Source organism: Cibotium barometz, chromosome 20 (genome assembly GCF_041138505.1).
Source record: "Cibotium barometz isolate CiBa-2024 chromosome 20, ASM4113850v1, whole genome shotgun sequence".
NCBI lineage: Eukaryota > Viridiplantae > Streptophyta > Polypodiopsida > Cyatheales > Cibotiaceae > Cibotium > Cibotium barometz.
Window position 1 is genome coordinate 29,479,286 of NC_141065.1, and position 17,690 is coordinate 29,496,975.

At 45.7% G+C, this 17,690-nt stretch overlaps 1 protein-coding gene across 2 annotated transcripts in view; it reads left to right on the forward strand.

The window, feature by feature from the left end:
- The window catches only part of LOC147627766 (glycoside hydrolase family 2 protein), a 149,286-nt gene that overhangs the window by 94,611 nt on the left and 36,985 nt on the right, over positions 1-17,690 (forward strand). Inside the window, exons 10-15 of one of the 2 annotated variants that reach the window (XM_086814725.1) lie at positions 3,365-3,524; positions 3,640-3,748; positions 3,834-3,969; positions 4,054-4,109; positions 4,217-4,516; positions 14,196-14,324. In XM_086814725.1, coding sequence (XP_086670851.1) covers positions 3,365-3,524; positions 3,640-3,748; positions 3,834-3,969; positions 4,054-4,109; positions 4,217-4,516; positions 14,196-14,324 — 890 coding nt within the window. The remainder of the gene's footprint in view (positions 1-3,364; positions 3,525-3,639; positions 3,749-3,833; positions 3,970-4,053; positions 4,110-4,216; positions 4,517-14,195; positions 14,325-17,690) is intronic. The other variant, XM_086814727.1, reaches the window with a different exon arrangement.

The window sequence follows — 17,690 nt, forward strand, 5'->3', positions numbered from 1 at the left end:
AAGCTATTATGCTTAAATATGGAAGCAAGTAGCACGAGGGAGGAACCAGATTACAAGATCACATACCCTGTGTAGTGTTCTTTTGTCCTACGTGCTCTCTTGCAGATTGTTGCTACCATGTGTTGGTGGAACAATAGAGAGCAAATGGTAGGGAACATGGGCACTTGAAAGGGTAGTGTGAGTTGCAAGTCTACACCGACAACCACTTGTTTGCAATACTTTATTCATATCCATTGGTATGGAAATCTGGTCAGAAATGTCCATGACACTATGTACTTGATTCTCCCAAGATCAATATACTTTATTTGAGGGAGGGGTCGGCCGTTGTGGCTCATTGTGTGTCTCTTGTCAATTCAGCAAATTACTTCTTGTATTGAGTATGTACCCATCAAATCTTGGTGTATTTAAGTGTATTAATTAGCATTGTGTTCAACCAAGTTACATTGGTATCTGAGCATACGGTTCTCTTTCACTTCTATCTTGAGAGACGATCACTGTGAACACTAGCTATCTCTACACTCAGAACACTATGGACAGCCATACAGTGAATGTTGGAGATACTAACACAAGAGACGAGGACAAAGAATTGCATGCCTCCAATCATCAATGCTTTACAGGATGAACAAACTCATGTGGTGCACAATAGGGAACATGAATATGTGGGACAGCCGTCCCGTGGCAAAGAGAAGATGCAGGAAGAAGAGTCCATAGTCTTGAGGGTTCAACTTACCTGTATGCAGGCTCTCCTCCATGCACAACAAGAAGAATTGAATCTCTACCGCCGCGAGGATCCATTGGTACATGACCGTTTGAAAGCCAAGAAAGCTGAATCTTATATGGATTATGCATTGGCAATGATTGCTCAAGAGTTGCACATGCAACCGAGGGATGCAACACGTGCATACTTGGCTTGTACCGAGGATGCCTATGGAGAAAAGGCAACCATCCCACATGTCTTGGAATCATTTCTGCGTGGATGAATGGACATGAGACAAAGGAGGCACAATGGGCATTCTTGCAGACACCACCCCATACCATGCTAGCCGTGGTGAGAAGTTTCTGTTCACTGATGGGGCTCTCCAGGAGATCAATAATTTTCTCCAAACATTGGTGAGGGGGAGGCTGGAGACTTTCTTGAAGCACAAGAGGAGTTTGCGGTGGGGTTTGGCATCTCCCTAGCCTGTACGGGAGCAGAGCCCCAATAGTGTATGGGTAGGTGTCCAGATGGTGACTCAGGGAGGTTATAGGCTCACACGGGATTTCTTGATACAGACAGGCTCCCATTACCATAGAGATGGAGTTCGGCGTCTCCGCAGGCTGGATAGCATGGTGACTTTGGAGCCATCCCAGCTCCAAAGTCCCAGCTCCGCTTGCCTCTGACTTCTACACAGAGCTGCTCTGTGTCAACCCACTGACCTCATGACAGCCAGGCGCGCGAGCAGGTCTGGTGGTATACTCAGCCCTTTGTGACAGATTGACTTTGGTGGGCCCTTGACTTTGGATGACCTCAGGCATGCTTCTCAGGCATTATCCCACTAGAAATGCCCTGGAGAGGACGGACTCCGAGTTTCCTTCTTCATGCATTATCGGGACCTTATGGAGGCCGGCCAGCCATCAATGAACTCATGCAAACAAGTTCTCTCTTGGAGAGACTAGCTAAGGGCCTCGTCCACCTCATCCCCAAAGGGGGTGGGGATTAGACGGAGATTCGCCCATGGCGCCCCTTCACTCTCTTGGGCGGAGCCTACAAAAGCCTTGCCTTGTGCCTACAAAATCTGTTGGTCATGAGACCACTCCCGGCTAGTTCAGGTGTGAACACAGCTTACGCATGGGCACTTTTTCCCTGTGGCTGGACACAGGTCTTCCCCCTCGTGTGAACACACTTATGTGTGTTGGGCACTTTGCCCTAGGCTATATTTTGTACTCATAGTACTTTTGTATTATCATCATCATAAGAGTACTTTCCAGCAACTAGCTCTCTCTCACGTGTGTGGTTCAAGCTCTGTGTGTGTGTGGTGGTGTACAAGCAAGCTCTCCTCAACCCCAACATAATCCTTGCCAAGGCGCTCAGTTTGAACCTTTAACCTCACCTCCCAGATCTTATCCATGGCACACAGACGTGCTTCATACGGGATAGGAGCATCTGGCACAAGTTGTGTGGCTTTTGGGTCGGCAACTACAGATCGGCATCCAGTTGAGGCCTTTGAGTGGATCCACAGGGGCACCACGGTTCTCTACTTGGGCTGCTATGTACGTGTTGACATTTCTTCTGAGTAGCAGATCACCCCACTCCTCCTGAGCATTCGGAAGAAGCTGCTCTACTCGAGCCCGGCTAGACTTTCTTTGGTTGGCGGGTGGTGGTAGCTAACTAGGTCCTTCTCGCTACCATGTGGTACATCACTTCATGTTGGGCATTCTCTTGGTCTTTCATTGGACAGGTTCAAGGCCTCATTAGGAACTTCTTGTGGGATGGCAATGGCGGGCAGGCTGGTCACTCCAAGGTGGCATGGAGAGTCATCAATCAGCCTCCTGGAGGGATGCGTTAGCATCATTGATATGGCGACCTTTTAGATACCTTTTCTCACAGGTTATAATTGCATTTACCTACAAGTGTCCTGTGCAAGGCTTTATTCCTAACAACATCTTAAGTATTTTCTACATACTTAGTGAGGTGTTGAAGTCTTCCACTGGTTTCCCTTCTCTTTTCTCATGCACATGCACAGGCGTGTTCTGGTTGGGAAACTGGAGGCTCTGTAGGCGTTTAAAATTAATGCACAATGCTCATATGTTGTTGTACTTCATTCGGCCTCACTTCAGTTTGTAAGCCCACCTTTATGAGGAGCAGCCATGTCTTGAACAGTGAAACACCCGTTTGATACCTGACTCAATTCAGTTTGTAAGCCCCCTTTATGAGGATTAGCCATGTCTTGAGCAGTCAAACACTTAGCATCTTGGTTTTGATACTGGAGAGGCTTATCTGTGACTGGAGCTTTGTGAAGGTCTGGTTCACCATTAGGTAGTAGCAGACATTGACGTGTTTAGGATTTGAGAGGTGCAACTCATACACTTTTGCTATGTGTTGTAGAACTTGTTTGGGGGCCCATTGTTTTGAATAAAATGTTGCCTTGTTCTTAATGCTGTTAATAACACCTTTCTATTAAGCTTTCTGAATGAGATGTGAAGATAATGAGGCTGAAGGAAAAGGGTGGGATTCAGAATTGATAAGCGAAGAGTTGTGTAATTTCTGTGGATAAATTGAGCTCACAGTCCGAAGCTGGTTCATATGTTTCATATCTTATTCTGCAATGCACGGGCTAGAAGGAATCTTCTTTGCATCTCAGAAAACTTACTTGAAACTTCACAGGCTGGATACGAGGTAGGGATCCAACACGGCTTTTGCATTACGAAGGAGGTGGTGCAAGAACAGTGTCAACTGATATTGTGTGTCCAATGTACATGCGTGTATGGGATATCCTCAGTATTGCTAAGGATGAAACAGAATCAAGGCCTCTTATCCTTTGCGAGTGAGTTCCTTTCTTTGGTGGATGAGCCAAGCTGTATATCCTTCAGCCATTGTTTTCATGCCAAAAACTGTCTGGTTTGCTTCCCAAATATACTTAAAAACCTTGGTTTTTGCAGGTACTCTCATGCCATGGGTAACAGTAACGGTAATATTCATGAATATTGGGATGTGATTGATGCAACTCCTGGTCTACAAGGCGGTTTTATCTGGGACTGGGTTGATCAGGTTATAGCATATGTCTGCTGTTGAATAGTGTCCTAAATATATATTCAAATGTGTGGAGAAAGCAACGATGCCTCATTGTTGGCAGGGTCTGTTGAAGGATGGATCTGATGGAACAAAGCATTGGGCATATGGAGGAGATTTTGGTGATTCACCGAATGACTTGAATTTCTGTATTAATGGCCTAACATGGCCAGATAGATCTCCACATCCTGCTCTTCATGGTGGGCTTTATCTTTGATGTTGTGAAGTGTGCATTTTCATTGACACATAACACCAGCTTTCCTGAACAAACTTTCTGCATGTAGAGGTGAAATTTTTATATCAGCCTATTAAGATCGCCTTGGTGAAGGACAGTATTGAGGTATGACACACAAGTAGACTGCAATTCTTTTTGTTGTATGAGCTTTGATGTCATCCCTGATGCCTGATTGCAGTGCTATTGACAGTTCTGTGCCTTTTTCTTGAAAGGTTGTCAACAGAAACTTTTTCACATCAACGTCAAACTTATTCTTCTCTTGGTCTCTTTCTGGAGATGGTATAGTTATTGGATCTGGTAAACTGCTGATTCCAGAACTGCAGCCTGGCGAAAAGCACATGCTAGATCTTGAAAGTGGACCATGGTCTTCATGCTTGAAGAATACACAAGGAGCTTGTGTTTACCTGACAGTTTTTGCAAAGCTACAGATTTCCATGCGATGGGCTGAAGCTGGCCATGTTATTGCCTCAAATCAGTTCATGATCTCGGAGAAGTTGCCTCAGCCACTCAAGGTTCATTACTCTACTATCACAATGTCTTGGTGTTTGTGAGTTTTTGAGCTGAGCTCTAATTAGTCTCCCAAAATTGCAAGAAATTTTGAATTATTGGATTTGTCTTTATTTATAGAGGAAATCTTACTGGCGGAAATACTTGAAAGGTGCATGCTGTGTGTATCGTTTACCACATTCACTTGAAAGTGGGTCCACCTTCTCTGAGTGCGTTCCAGAAAACAAGATCTCTCAAGGTGCAAGCTGATCACAGCGTCTATCTCAGTTAACCTTTTGTTCCATCCACCAGCTAAAAGATCCATAATTTTTTGAGAACAAGATTCAGATGCCCGTGAGAAAATCTGGGCTGAGATGCATCCATGACCTTGATTGGCAGGATCTATGGATCATATTCATCTCGTAGTTAAATTAGGGCTTGTCCTTGAGAGAGTCTCACATTCTTTTGATGTGCACAACTCCGTATATCTTGGTTTGGACTTGTAAGATGTTACTCAGGAACTTTATGTTCTTGAGAAACAAGGTGTTCTCATCGATACAGCATGGGATTTTGACCTTTATAGAGCAGCGAAGAAATTCATTCTAGCTTGCTGCAGGTCTATTTCTGATGACTAGTGATGTGGCTTTCAAAGATTTTCAAGAGGTACTTACCTTGTCTTCTATAAATGCTGTGTGGACAGGAGCTTTTAAAAGCCTTGAAGATGTGTTTGATGCCTTACTTTCCAGAGGTGAAAGGGGTGATATCTGACCACATATCACTGAAGATCATGTTTACTTGTTTACTTCACAAGAGTCCCGTTAAGTCATCGGTCTTCATGGCTAATGCTTTTTTGGCTGTTTGATTTTTCTGCGAGGATTTAATGCACATGCTAACAATGTTGGAGGGCACTGTATGTTAACACCCCACGGATCTCCTAAACGCAAAACACGAGTGATTAGTACAAATTCCTGAAGTGGGGTGCAGGCTAGCTCAGCTCCCAACCGTAGGTTCTATGCTTCGAACCATCCCCGAGCCAGGGGCTAAGGTCTGACTCCCACAGATCCATATGCGAGTCCTTTGGAATGCCAATCTCTGTTCTGCCATACATGTAATTGGAGACTTGGTCAAACTCTGACCAATAGTGAGGTTACACTAATCTACTAGGTACATAACACTGTAAATAGCACCCTCCTTTGGGAGGCTTCCCCATAGTTTCCGTGGACTAAGGCTGCTCACATGCCCTTTTTTTCTTTACTGCTCTTCAGCAACTGCCAGCTAATGGATATAAGTCGAACTCAACGTTTTCGTGACCTACTAACGTACATGGGCTATGTTTAGCATGAAATTTGTTTTAAACATCAAAATCCAGGGGAAAAAGGTAAAAACATGGTGCATCCAGTTCTTGGGAATATCTGAAGACTTTAAGTCCCATAGGAGGAATGCCAGCAAAGACTAGCTTCATTGCTTTGCCTTAGGTAGTGCAGTTCCAATTAACATAATTATGCCCTAGGAGCTTATGTGAGGGTTTTGTACCAGGAGTTGGAAATCTCTATTCTGTCACTTTAAAAAGTCTATTTTGTTGCTTGTTTTGCTTTGGACTATTGGAAAGAGGAGGACTTTGCATCTCAGGTTCAGCCCATCTTTTCCAAGTCATCACTTATAGCGACATGGTAGCAGTGTAGAGCAAGGTAGACATGAAGTATAGCAAGGGTTAAGTGACAGCAAGCCAACCAGCAAGGGAGGACTAGGTAAAGGAATGAGTAGTAGAAGCTTCTTCAGGAAGAAGCGTGCGAGTAATTGTGCCTATGCTGAGGTTGAATCACCACTTTTACTCCAGGTGAACTCTTCTTTGTGTTCTAGAGATGAAAAAGGCTGAGCTGGTACGTCAAGCAAGACTGGTTTAGAGGAGATCAAACAATATTAATTTTCAAAGGTGGACCTCTTGTTTGAGGCAAGAAGCTGCTCTTACAGATCATTAGCCAGTGGGATCAGGTTTGCCAGTTTTTATGGATCTATAATTCCATTGCAATCTGTGGCTATTAGAAAGAGACTGAGCGATTAGACCAGATGATTGATAGTGACTGCTATAAAATATCTGAAAATGGGAATGGTGCCTTCATGCATCTGTTCTCCAGACCTACCAGCTGACGAGCTCTGAGTAATCATTTTGTCCACTGCTAACTGCCTGTGTCAGAGTTGTGATCAGTATGCACGAGTAACATAACATGAGTCCTGTTCCCCCTTTTGTAGTCTCGGTGAACCATAGAGCCTGCCCACTGCCCTTTCTGCCTTTGTCCTTTCCTCAGCAGATAGTTTGTAATCAGTTTTGTCAGTAAAAGAAAAAAACTTAATCAATGAGCAACACAGATTGAGGCCCAGGTGATAGTAAGGTGCTCTTTTGATGCTAGACTTAAGACGTGCAATTTTCTGCCTGCATCTATGCAGGTGTTGAATGTTCTTTGATGGTGCAGTTGAATTTCCTTCAGGATGCCCCTTCAAAGCTAGTGTCTTTATGCAGTGATTGTGTTGGGGGAGAGGTCTGGCCTCTATGCTTGGTGCATGGAATCTTTCTAAGCCCTTTGAATGCAGATTATCAGTAGCAAATGATTTTTTTGGTCAACATGGCCTTTGTTTAACTGGCTTATAGGCGAGGCAGTAGTTGGCACTTGTATACTTTCTTGATCGCATGGTTCTTGACAGGTTACAGAACTCCTCCAGTATTAAAGCAATCCATTTTATACACTCTTGAGAGTGGATGGGGAGTGTATAAATTGTTTCATAGGACCCTTTGATTAGTGCTGATGACTAGTGTTATTGGGCAAAGACTAGGACTGCCTTTGGAAAGACTATGTTCTCCATCCTGCACATGGGGCTATTTTTTTTTCTGGGAAAAAGATCCTTCTATTAGTTACTAAAAAACAGTCACGAAGGGCTAGATACAAACTCGCCTCATATACGGGCGGGAATCAAGTAATCAAAAGAGAGGAAAGAGACGCTTCTCCTCTGGCTAGCTGCTCTGTGAGGAGAAGGCTATCTCATACATGGTGAAAGAGGGGGGGGGGGACAACCACATAGGTGGTCTGTAATGCCAAGTGGGGTCACCACCTCTATTAGTGAGAAAAGGGCTAGGCTGCCAGATCCTCAAGAAAGCTTCCCGCCGCTTCCGCATGCGGTCAGATCCACCCTGCAACTCCCCCCATTGACCACGGAGGGTATGTATGATATCGAGCCAAATGCTCCTGATAGACTCTGCTGGCGCGGAGCGTGGGTACCCTCAATGGCTTCACTGCATCTAGTCGCCATATGTGCCAGGGTGCAATGCTATTGCAAATCTCCCATCTCTGGCATAAGCATGGTCGCCAGTGTTATGTAGGTGGGGTTGTGACTGGTACTGCTGAAATGTGGTGGTGAGGGAACTGAAGAGCTAGCCCATCCCCATCCTCCTCGTAAGCCCTGACCACCTCGGCCTCTGTGGCCCAAGCGACAGTGCCCCATGTAATGATCCGGGTCGATGCCCTCTCCATAGTGAAGATGCGGAGAATCCGTTGCCAAACCTCCTGAGCCTTCAAAGACACTGTTGTTGAGACTCCTGAGGGTGGCTGCACGTTTGGCAAGTTGCTGGCTGACCTCCGACTGCCAGCCAAGTGCCGACCGCCAAAGAAAGAGGGTGATCTTTCTAGGCCGAAAATTGTCCCAAAGCCTCTTTCAAAAATCTGAGAGGAAACCCTGTGAGAGGCCCCGTGAGTGACTGCCAGTATCCTGCTGTTGTCGGGTTGCCATCAATCTTGGGCATCTGGATCCTACGGCCTAGTTGCGCTGTATATGCAAAGAAGGGGGCATCCAAAGTCTGCTCCCGATCAGCGGGGTCATGCCAAGTCCACTCGCTAGGGTCCCACTGAAGGCTTATAAGAGGTCGGCACTATCATATCCATAGTCGCCAAAATCTCTCCCTGGCCACCTTGTCCGGTGGTGGGTCCATGTTCCACTCCCGTGCTGCCTGAAACCTCACCCTTCGTAAGGTGCAGCCACTGAAATCCTCTAGTGTGCCATGGGATCCAATAGAAAAAGTGAGCAGACCGTTGCCCTCATCCGCTCTATGGAGTGCCTGCCACCATTTGGCCACCCAATTGGTCCACCCGTGCTTTCTCATCATGTATGTACATTGGACTGGTGTCCATGGCAGTTGTATATGCCAGGGATTGATGCCACTCATGTGATACTATGGACTTGGCTTTCCGTTGGGACTTGTGTCTCTGTGTACATGCCCGGAAATGCCTGGTTGTTCCATTGGGTCTGGTACTTCGTTGACTTGCCTGGAGCACATCTATTTTGGTATAGTCTTATGAACGGGGATTGTCCATACCAATGGTGCATTGCATAGCATCTTTATGTGCTTGCTTGCAATTGAAATTGCATGCTGTTTTCATGCTTGCTTGACCAATGTGTAGTTCCCGGTAAGGGGTCGCCCGCCCGCGAACTGTGCGTGTGAAACTGTCTGCTGACATGGTTATGTGGCATGTGACAGGTGGTAAGTATTGGTTATAAACCTAGCCTTAGGAGTTAACACTAATTTATAAGTGAGTGTGTACACACTTCATTAAGTTTTGGACGACCAAAACTCACTTATAAATTATGACCAGCCGGTGTTCACACACACTAATGTCCCGAGGTGGACAAAATCCAATGTCCACCGCCCAGACCTTATCCGCTTTGTACAAAGGGATTAACCAGCCACGTGTCCTCTCTAGCTTGCTCCACAAAGCACCTGCCTGCCACCTAGATTGGACAACTCACCACCTCACTCCTCTCTCTCTAGAGATACGCGCCTCCATCATGAGGCATTTGGGTTGTATTTTCTGTACTTTCTCCTTCCCAACTCCATATCCAAGCTCGCTAAGGTGTTTCCCAAGCTTTCAAGAGTGTTTCGGGGTGCTAATCACTCTCGTACACACTCTCAATGACTGAAATTCAGCAAAACGGCTCTCTTTATTGCTGTAATTTCTGGTCTTTTTTGTTGAAAACCCTAATTGCAGTCCTCCTTCCTCAAGTTAAACCATAGGGGAAGCTTTCCCAAGGTTCCCTTCTGTAAAAAATATGAAAGCAATAAACTAGAAATGAAATGATAACAAGACTGAAAGACCAAAGGTTACCTTGAGATGAGTGTAGACAAGACACAAGCTTGATACTTTCATTGATGTGACACCTACAATATATAGGTGAGAAGTACAAGATTGAGTAGACTGACTTATGGGATAAATGTAGAGGTGCCACATGGCACTAGACTCAAGACACAAAGACTTAAGTGAAACTAGACTAGAAATAGTACACCTAGTGTGCACTTATTTCCAACACCCTCCTTAAGTGGACACTAGGAGGAAGACAAAAAAGACAAGACTAGAAGATAGACATAAAGACTGATAGACTGAGAGACAAGACATGAGAGACAAAAAGATCCTGAGACACCCCTCCTCAAGTGATATCCTCATATGGGTCCACAAGGGTAGGGACAAGATGGATCTAAAACAAGACACAGTCAGATTGATAGACAGATAGACAGACAACAGATAGATAGACAGACAAGACTAGATAGACAGAAGACTGACTGTAGACAAACAGATGGACCTTGAAGACAACCCCTCCTCAAGGGCAATCGCTGCCTCTTGGGTATTGACAAGAGAGAGGTCAAAAAGCATAATGAGTAAGACACTAGAACCCCTTGACCTACATCATCGGTGGTCAAAGTGGTAGACAAGAAAGGTGAAGTAATCAGAAAGCCCATTCCTCATCATGTGAGGAATGAACAGCAAGATTTGCTGTTGTAGATGCTGCAGCAACATGGGCTGAGGTAGATGCAGGGGCTGATGTAGAGGTTTTAGAGTAGCAGTCCTTCTCCCGGTGATTATCACGGCCACAAATGGTGCATGGATGAGCCTTGAAGCAGTCCTTCTCCATATGATTAGTTTTTCCACAATGGGTGCAAGGCTTTCTTACCTTAGAACCTCCTTTCTTTGCTAAAAATGCAGTGTCAGTTACCTTTTGTTGTTTTGTTCTTTCCTCTTCTTGGAGAGCATTGATGATACCTTCAAGAGTAGGATTATTGTGATACTTGAAGGTAGTGACAAGAGTAGCATAGGTGTCAGGTAAGCTTTTGAGAAGCACAACAATAGCAATATCTTCGGAGATGGGGGACTTCACTGATGCAAGCTGAACCATAAGACTGCGAAAATAATTGACATGAGAGGCTATAGTAGCTCCCTCCTGCATATATAGATCAAAGAATGAGATCATAAGTGCAATCTTAGAGTTTTTAGAGCGGGGTCCAAACAGGGTATCCAAAGTGATCCATGCTCGAGAAGCAGACTGTATGTCGGAGATGTGATGAATGTAATCATCTCCAAGACCGAGCAAGATGATAGCATAGGCTTTGTCATTCTTGGCAGTGGGAGCATAAGTGATAACTTGCTCAATGTCGGAATCTTCGGGAGTAGCATGATGAACAACATCCCACAGGCCTTCTTTCATAAGATGGCACTTGATTTTGATTTGCCAAGTATGAAAGTTGGACCCATTGAATTTGTCGATAGACATGAGAGAATGGGTAGAAGATGCCATGTGGGAAGGTCTTACCTCTTGCTAATGATGCAAGGGCAGTGTCTATTCCCTTACAAGAGAGTTCAGTTTTGAATTAATTTTGAAGAAAAATAGAACTGAAAATATTGAAGCATACCACTTTGGTTTTTTCCTCAGGTCTTCCACCCTTTCAGGGGCAACCCGAGAGAGAGAGAAAGAGAGAGAGCTGCGAACAGAGATTTTTGCAAATAGAGAGAGATGTAGTACAGGGCCACGATACCTAGAGAGACCGAAGAGCGAGCAGAGGTGGAGAATTTGTTGTAGAACCTCGGGCAACTCCTGGAGAAGTGCAGCCTGTTGAAGAAGATGGCGCAGAGTTTCAGGAGCAGCACGGGGGCCAGGAGCAGGAGCAAGAGCAGATGTCGGGGCAGATACAACGCAGAAAATAGCAGACAGAAATCTGCGCAGATAGGCGTCTTCCAGAGCAGCTGCGCAGATCCAATCTTGATGAAGAGGTATAGAAAGGGGGGGGGGGCAGCAGATGTAGAGGCTTGTGCAGCAAATGGCGGGGCAGAAATGGGAGCAGCTCCGGGAGAATGGCGGGCAGCAGCAGGGTAGTGACAAGACTAGGGGAGCAAACCTAGCTCTGATACCATGTAAAAAATATGAAAGCAATAAACTGGAAATGAAATGATAACAAGACTGAAAGACCAAAGGTTACCTTGAGATGAGTGTAGACAAGACACAAGCTTGATACTTTCATTGATGTGACACCTACAATATATAGGTGAGAAGTACAAGATCAAGTAGACTGACTTATGGGATAAATGTAGAGGTGCCACATGGCACTAGACTCAAGACACAAAGACTTAAGTGAAACTAGACTAGAAATAGTACACCTAGTGTGCACTTATTTCCAACACCTTCATCCTTTTGAAGACTTTTGTCGCGAAGAAATGCGACAGATCGAAGATCTCATCACTCCAAGGACTTCCATTGCGAAGACTTCTGCTGTCATGACTCTACTTGCAATTGGTAAGCTTTTATACTTAAATATGGAAGCAAGTAGCAGGAGGGAAGAACTGGATTACAAGATCACATACCCTGTGTAGTGTTCTCTTGTCCTACGTGCTCTCTTGCAGATTGTTGCTACCATGTGTTGGTGGAACAATAGAGAGCAGATGGTAGGGAACATGGGCACTTGAGAGGGTAGTGTGAGTTGCAAGTCTACATCGACAACCACTTGCTTGTAATACTGTATTCATATGCATTGGTATGGAAATCTGATCAAAAATGCCCATGACACTATGTAGTTGATGCTCCCAAGATCAATATACTTTATTTGAGGGAGGGGCCGGCCGTTGCGGCTCATTGTATGTCTCTTGTCAATTCAGCAAATTACTTCTTGTATTGAGCATGTGTCCATCAGATCTTGGTGTATTTAAGTGTATTGATTAGCATTGTGTTCAACCAAGTTACACTGCCACAAGAATATCATGCCTGGTAGACACGCCTAGCCGCACTGGGGGAGTTAGGTCTGGGATAGGAGTCAGCCACTCCTGAGGGACAGCTGAGTCGATGTTGATGCTGAGCCTATCTCTACCCTGGATTTCTGTAAGGTCTCTCTCCTGCACCTCTGGGGGTGACTGTCTGTGTGTGATCCAATCTCCAAGGGACCTGGCAGGTCCTATGCTCAACGTGCCTCGTGATACATGAGGTCAGGCCCCCAACATGTGGCCACTGGGTAAACGGATCAAGGGGTTCCAGACCTGTGGCTGTCGAAACCACTCCTTTGAGGTTACCGGAGCTATCTGCCTGAGGGCCGGCCTGAGGTGATCCCAAGCTCGAAGTAAATTGGCTGCAAATCTGTCCTTAAAAGCAACACTAAAACCGTGGGCCCGCATCTTTGTGAAGATCATCTGGTACTCTGTGGCCAAGGGCTCCCTAGACTCGGAGTGTGGGCTGAAATCCGGGCCAAGAGGAAGTCCTTCCAAGGCTCACCAGCGAGGAGTCCTTTAACAATCGACTTACCGAGCAGGGCACGGCTTTGAATAGTGGGGTCAATGAGGCCTAGCTCCCCTCTACGTCATGGCTGAATGATCACTCTACATGCCACCTTGGCCCCCCTAGTGATGAAGAAAGGTAGAGACTAGAAGCCCGTCCGCTGCCCTCGGGCATTTGCCCCTGGGAAGTGCCGTCAATGCCTGCACCAGCTCCTCAACAGTAAAAGGAGTCAATAGGAAGGACCAAAGAGAGGGGGGAACCACCTCTCTTGTGTGCCGCCAGATCCTCTCGCACGCGTTCATCACCTGTGGGGATAATGGAGCACCAGCAAGAAGAGATCGGAAAACATCCGTGGCGATGGCTCTCACATGGGGAGGATCAGAAACAATAGCACCATCCTGGCCACGCAACCTGCGAATGGCGTCTCTCCTCCTGTGGGGGCCAGCTATCTCAAAGAAATTCCCTGTGACTCTGTCGCCGGCCTGGGTCCAGAATGAAGCTTCGGCATGGTACCTGTACTCCACCCTCCTCTCCTTTATGGATCTAATCTCCATGTGGGCGGCAGCAAGCTGACTCTCAATCCCGGGCTATCTGGGGAACTCTCCTAAAGCTGCCGTAAAGAAGCCAAACCCCTCCTCAGACTCCTCTCTTGCTCCCGAAATCCCTCCAATCTGCTGTGGGCTGCCTCCTGTAAAAAACCGCTGATCTCCCCCAGGCCCACATCCAATGTGCACGCAGCAGATGGGGCTATTTTCTGCCAGAGAGCTGGGGAAAGTCTGGAAATCGCAGTGTGCTTTCAAGCATTTGGGAAAATTGCAATCACAAAGCTGTAAGAAGTAAACACAGTAAAATAGAGGTGAAAAAGAAAAACAAGGGCATGATGCAGAATGGAATAGGTGCGGCATAAAGGGTTTGAAAATTCTGGCAATAAGAGAATTATCACTGGACGAACTTGGAATTTCCTACATGGTTCTCTTCTACCAAACAAATGTTTTAGGTTGAAATTTGGAGTTTTTTTTTGGGCTGTAATGGACTTTGAAATCTATGTAGAATGTGCATGTTTCACATTTTGCTAGATGGCATAAACTGTGCTGCTTACCTACAAAATATTTGGAACATTATACCTTGCAGGTTGAAAATGTTTCAGCCACGCCTTGCATACTCTTGAAGGATTCAGATGAGACTCTCAGGGTCGAGCATGCTGAGCATGAATGGATAATAGAGTTCAGTAAACGTGGTGGTACTGTAACAAGATGGAAGGTTTGTATGCTAGAATATGGAAGGGGTTTGCATGGTTTTGAGGGAAATGCATTTGCTTGTAGTGTATGTTTTCAACTGATCAACTGTTTTTGGCACATATATAACCACCAACACATGAGGACTTGTAGAGGTAGGCAAAGTATAGATCACATATCCTGAAAACCAGAGGTTTCAAGTCTGTTGATATGTTTTGCTTGTTTGTTTCACCTTGGATAACTGCTTTGTCATTGAAGGGGACAGCATTCAGCTTATTTTAACCAAAAGAAATTTGTAATGAAGATCCTCCAGCCCCTCCCATTTGCATCTCTTTGTAGAGCTGTGCTCGTACACGATGTATTTCAACAATACTTTATCTGGAAGTTTCTGTACTACCACCGACTAGGTGCGCACATTCTTGGGCAGTCTCATGAACAAGAAGCTCGTCAACACTTAACTATGGACCAACAACAATGCAACAAATAGCTGAAAGTACACAACACTCCCAAGATAACTCTGCAAAGATAGAGATTTCACATTACACTACCACTGAGGACGAAAACAGATCCCCCCCTCCCCTCCCCGCCCTCCCCCCCCCTCCCTTCCTCCTCAATGCTGTTGTATATTATTGGAGTATTTAATCTATGTACAGAGTTCCAAGGGCTTTCGAGCCAGATTTTCCGTGCAATGAAAATAGCGAATACAGGTTACCCAAACAAGAGTGTGTCGGAGTAGAATGTCGATGTATGACTAGTCAAAATGACCAGACCACCAACCTCATACACCTGGAGCGGAGTGAACGCAAAACTGTCATCCGAGACCATGCACAAACAGGCGCTCTCATACTAGAGTGTGGCTCACTCGCTCATAGAGGCTGTGGTGTAGGTCCTAGAAGCACAAATACACAAACAGGTACTCATACTGTGACAAGTATGCGAACAGGTACTTGTAGCGGAGCGGGTATTCAAGCAGGTACCAGGTGCTGGAGGTAGGAGCAGCTACTGTAGTGGATACAGAAGATTCAGCCAGTAGAACATGTATGCAGCAAGCTCGGCAAAGCAAGCTCAGCAAGTACAGATGTGTACGGCTACAAGTACACAGGTGGCTCCATGTACACAGTTGGCAGGAGAGCTGTACGACAGTTGTTACAGGATTCGGCAGCAAGTACAACCAGTTGCTGCTGGTGGTCGGCGGATACAGCAGGTATGGCCGGTTACAGTAGGTTTAGCGGGTACAGCCGGGTTCAGTACAGCAGACACAGTCGGGTTCAGCACAGCAGGCACAGGTATGGCTGTAGGGTACAGGTAGGGCTGCGGGGTGCAGGTACAGTGGGTACAGCAGCGGGTGCAGAAACAGGTACAGCAGTGTGCAGTAGCATGGACGGCAGTATGGGGCAGTAAGGTACTGCCGTAGGGTACACGGCTGGTACTATAGGGCAGGTACAAAAAATCAGTACTGTAGCTTGTGAGGCTTCTTCTGTGAATGATGATTTTCAAAAAAAGGAGTGCCAGCCAGAGAGAAGCGCTTTGGCCAAAGGTTATTACACCTTTGGCCAATAATTAAAGGGTTAAATGAGATACTTACCACTTGTTCACATGCCACAAACCAGGTCAGAATTTAGAGCTTTTGCACGGTTCACGGTTGGGTGTCCCCTGCTGGTGAACTACACACATCATAGTAGGCAGTCACATGAAAACAAGTCACGCGAAATCAACAAGCAGAGATGGGTGCACATGCATTATGCAATGGATATACGTCCCATTCCTGAAACCTATAAATAGTAGGTCTTCCTCAGCATGGAAGTGGCTCGATGGGAAACCTAAAACTGGGATCCCTGACAGTGGCTTTCATGTCCTGGCCACACTACGGGTAACGCGAGGCTTGGCCTCCCATAGGTGACATGAGTCTTGGCCTCAGAATGGGTGACATGAAGCTACCTGGGCTCCCGTACCTTGGCATGAAACAGGGAAAGTCCACTTGGGGGCCAAATGGTGACATCCCCCCTCTGAAGTAATCTTCATCAACCCATTTGGCATCGATATGCAAGTAATCCTTGAACTTCACAAGGTATCGCGTGGAAAGCTAGCCACTAGGTAGGTTTCTTTCCTTGTGAAACACAATCTGCTGAGGTTGAAGAACTTCCTCTAGCTCATCATTCTTTGGGGGCTCTTCTATGACAGGCTCTTCTGGCTCAAACCCCACATACTTCCAGAGGAGACTCACATGAAAAACATTGTGAATCCTCCAATAATCAAGCAATGCAAGCTGGAAGCAACCTCATTGATCTGGTTGATCACCTTGAAAGGTCCGTAATACCTGATATAGAGCCTAGGGCATGCTCCCTCCTTTCCTGGCCTCTCACGGAGTCTTGCTTTCTCAAATTTCAGCAATACCGAATCATTTTCTTTGATGTCCACCTCTCTTCTATGCTTGTCGGCAGCCCTCTTATGCTTGTCTTGTGAGCGAGTGATGGCACTCGTGCAAAAGGCAGCATCAAGATCTCTGACATACATGTATGTTGCAAAGATCTTGTCCTTAGTGTGTAGGATGGGTGGCAATATCACTTTGCCATATATAATCTCAAAGAGGGCCTTTCCTGTGGAGGTATGCACTGTGTTGTATGCAAGCACTACGAGTGGAAGATACTTCTCCCAAGGTGTTTTCTGATCTACAACATAGCATTTGAGTAGATCCAACACAGCTGAATTTGTTGCCTCACTTTGCCCATCCGTTTGGGGGTGACAAGCTGACGAAAAGTCTCACTTAGTGTCCATATTGTCAAACACAGCCCTCCAAAAGAGGCTTTTAGTCCTGGGATCTCTATCCCGCACAATGGACTTACGCATACCATAGTTTTTGAACACTTGTGCCACAAATATCCTGACCATATTCTTTGGCTTAATGGTCTTTCCGATTGGCAAGAAGGTTGCGTGTTTACTGAACCTTGTCAACAATGGTCCAAATAGAATTATTGCCCTGCTGAGTACAAGGCAATCCATGATAAAGTTCATTGCAGTACTTTCCCATGGATGTGAGGGAATAGGCAATGGCTGAAGCAAACCTGGAGCCTTTTGCTTGTCAAACTTGACCTTCTAGCATGTGATACATGCATGTATATATGCCTCCACATAAGTGACCTTTTGGCATGTGATACATGCACATACACATGCCTCAATATCCTTGCGCATACTGGCCAAAAGAAATAGCATTCAATCATGCGCATAGTAGGTATGATATGTCTATGTCATGCATACGGAGGTATCTGAAAATGAAACATAGACAAGAAGTTTGCTATCCTCATATGCTTCTCCAAAAGATTTGTTTGCGTTAGAAAGTACCTCAGGCTTTGATGATCTGCTTGACCATAAAATCAGCCCCAAGAAGGTAGTG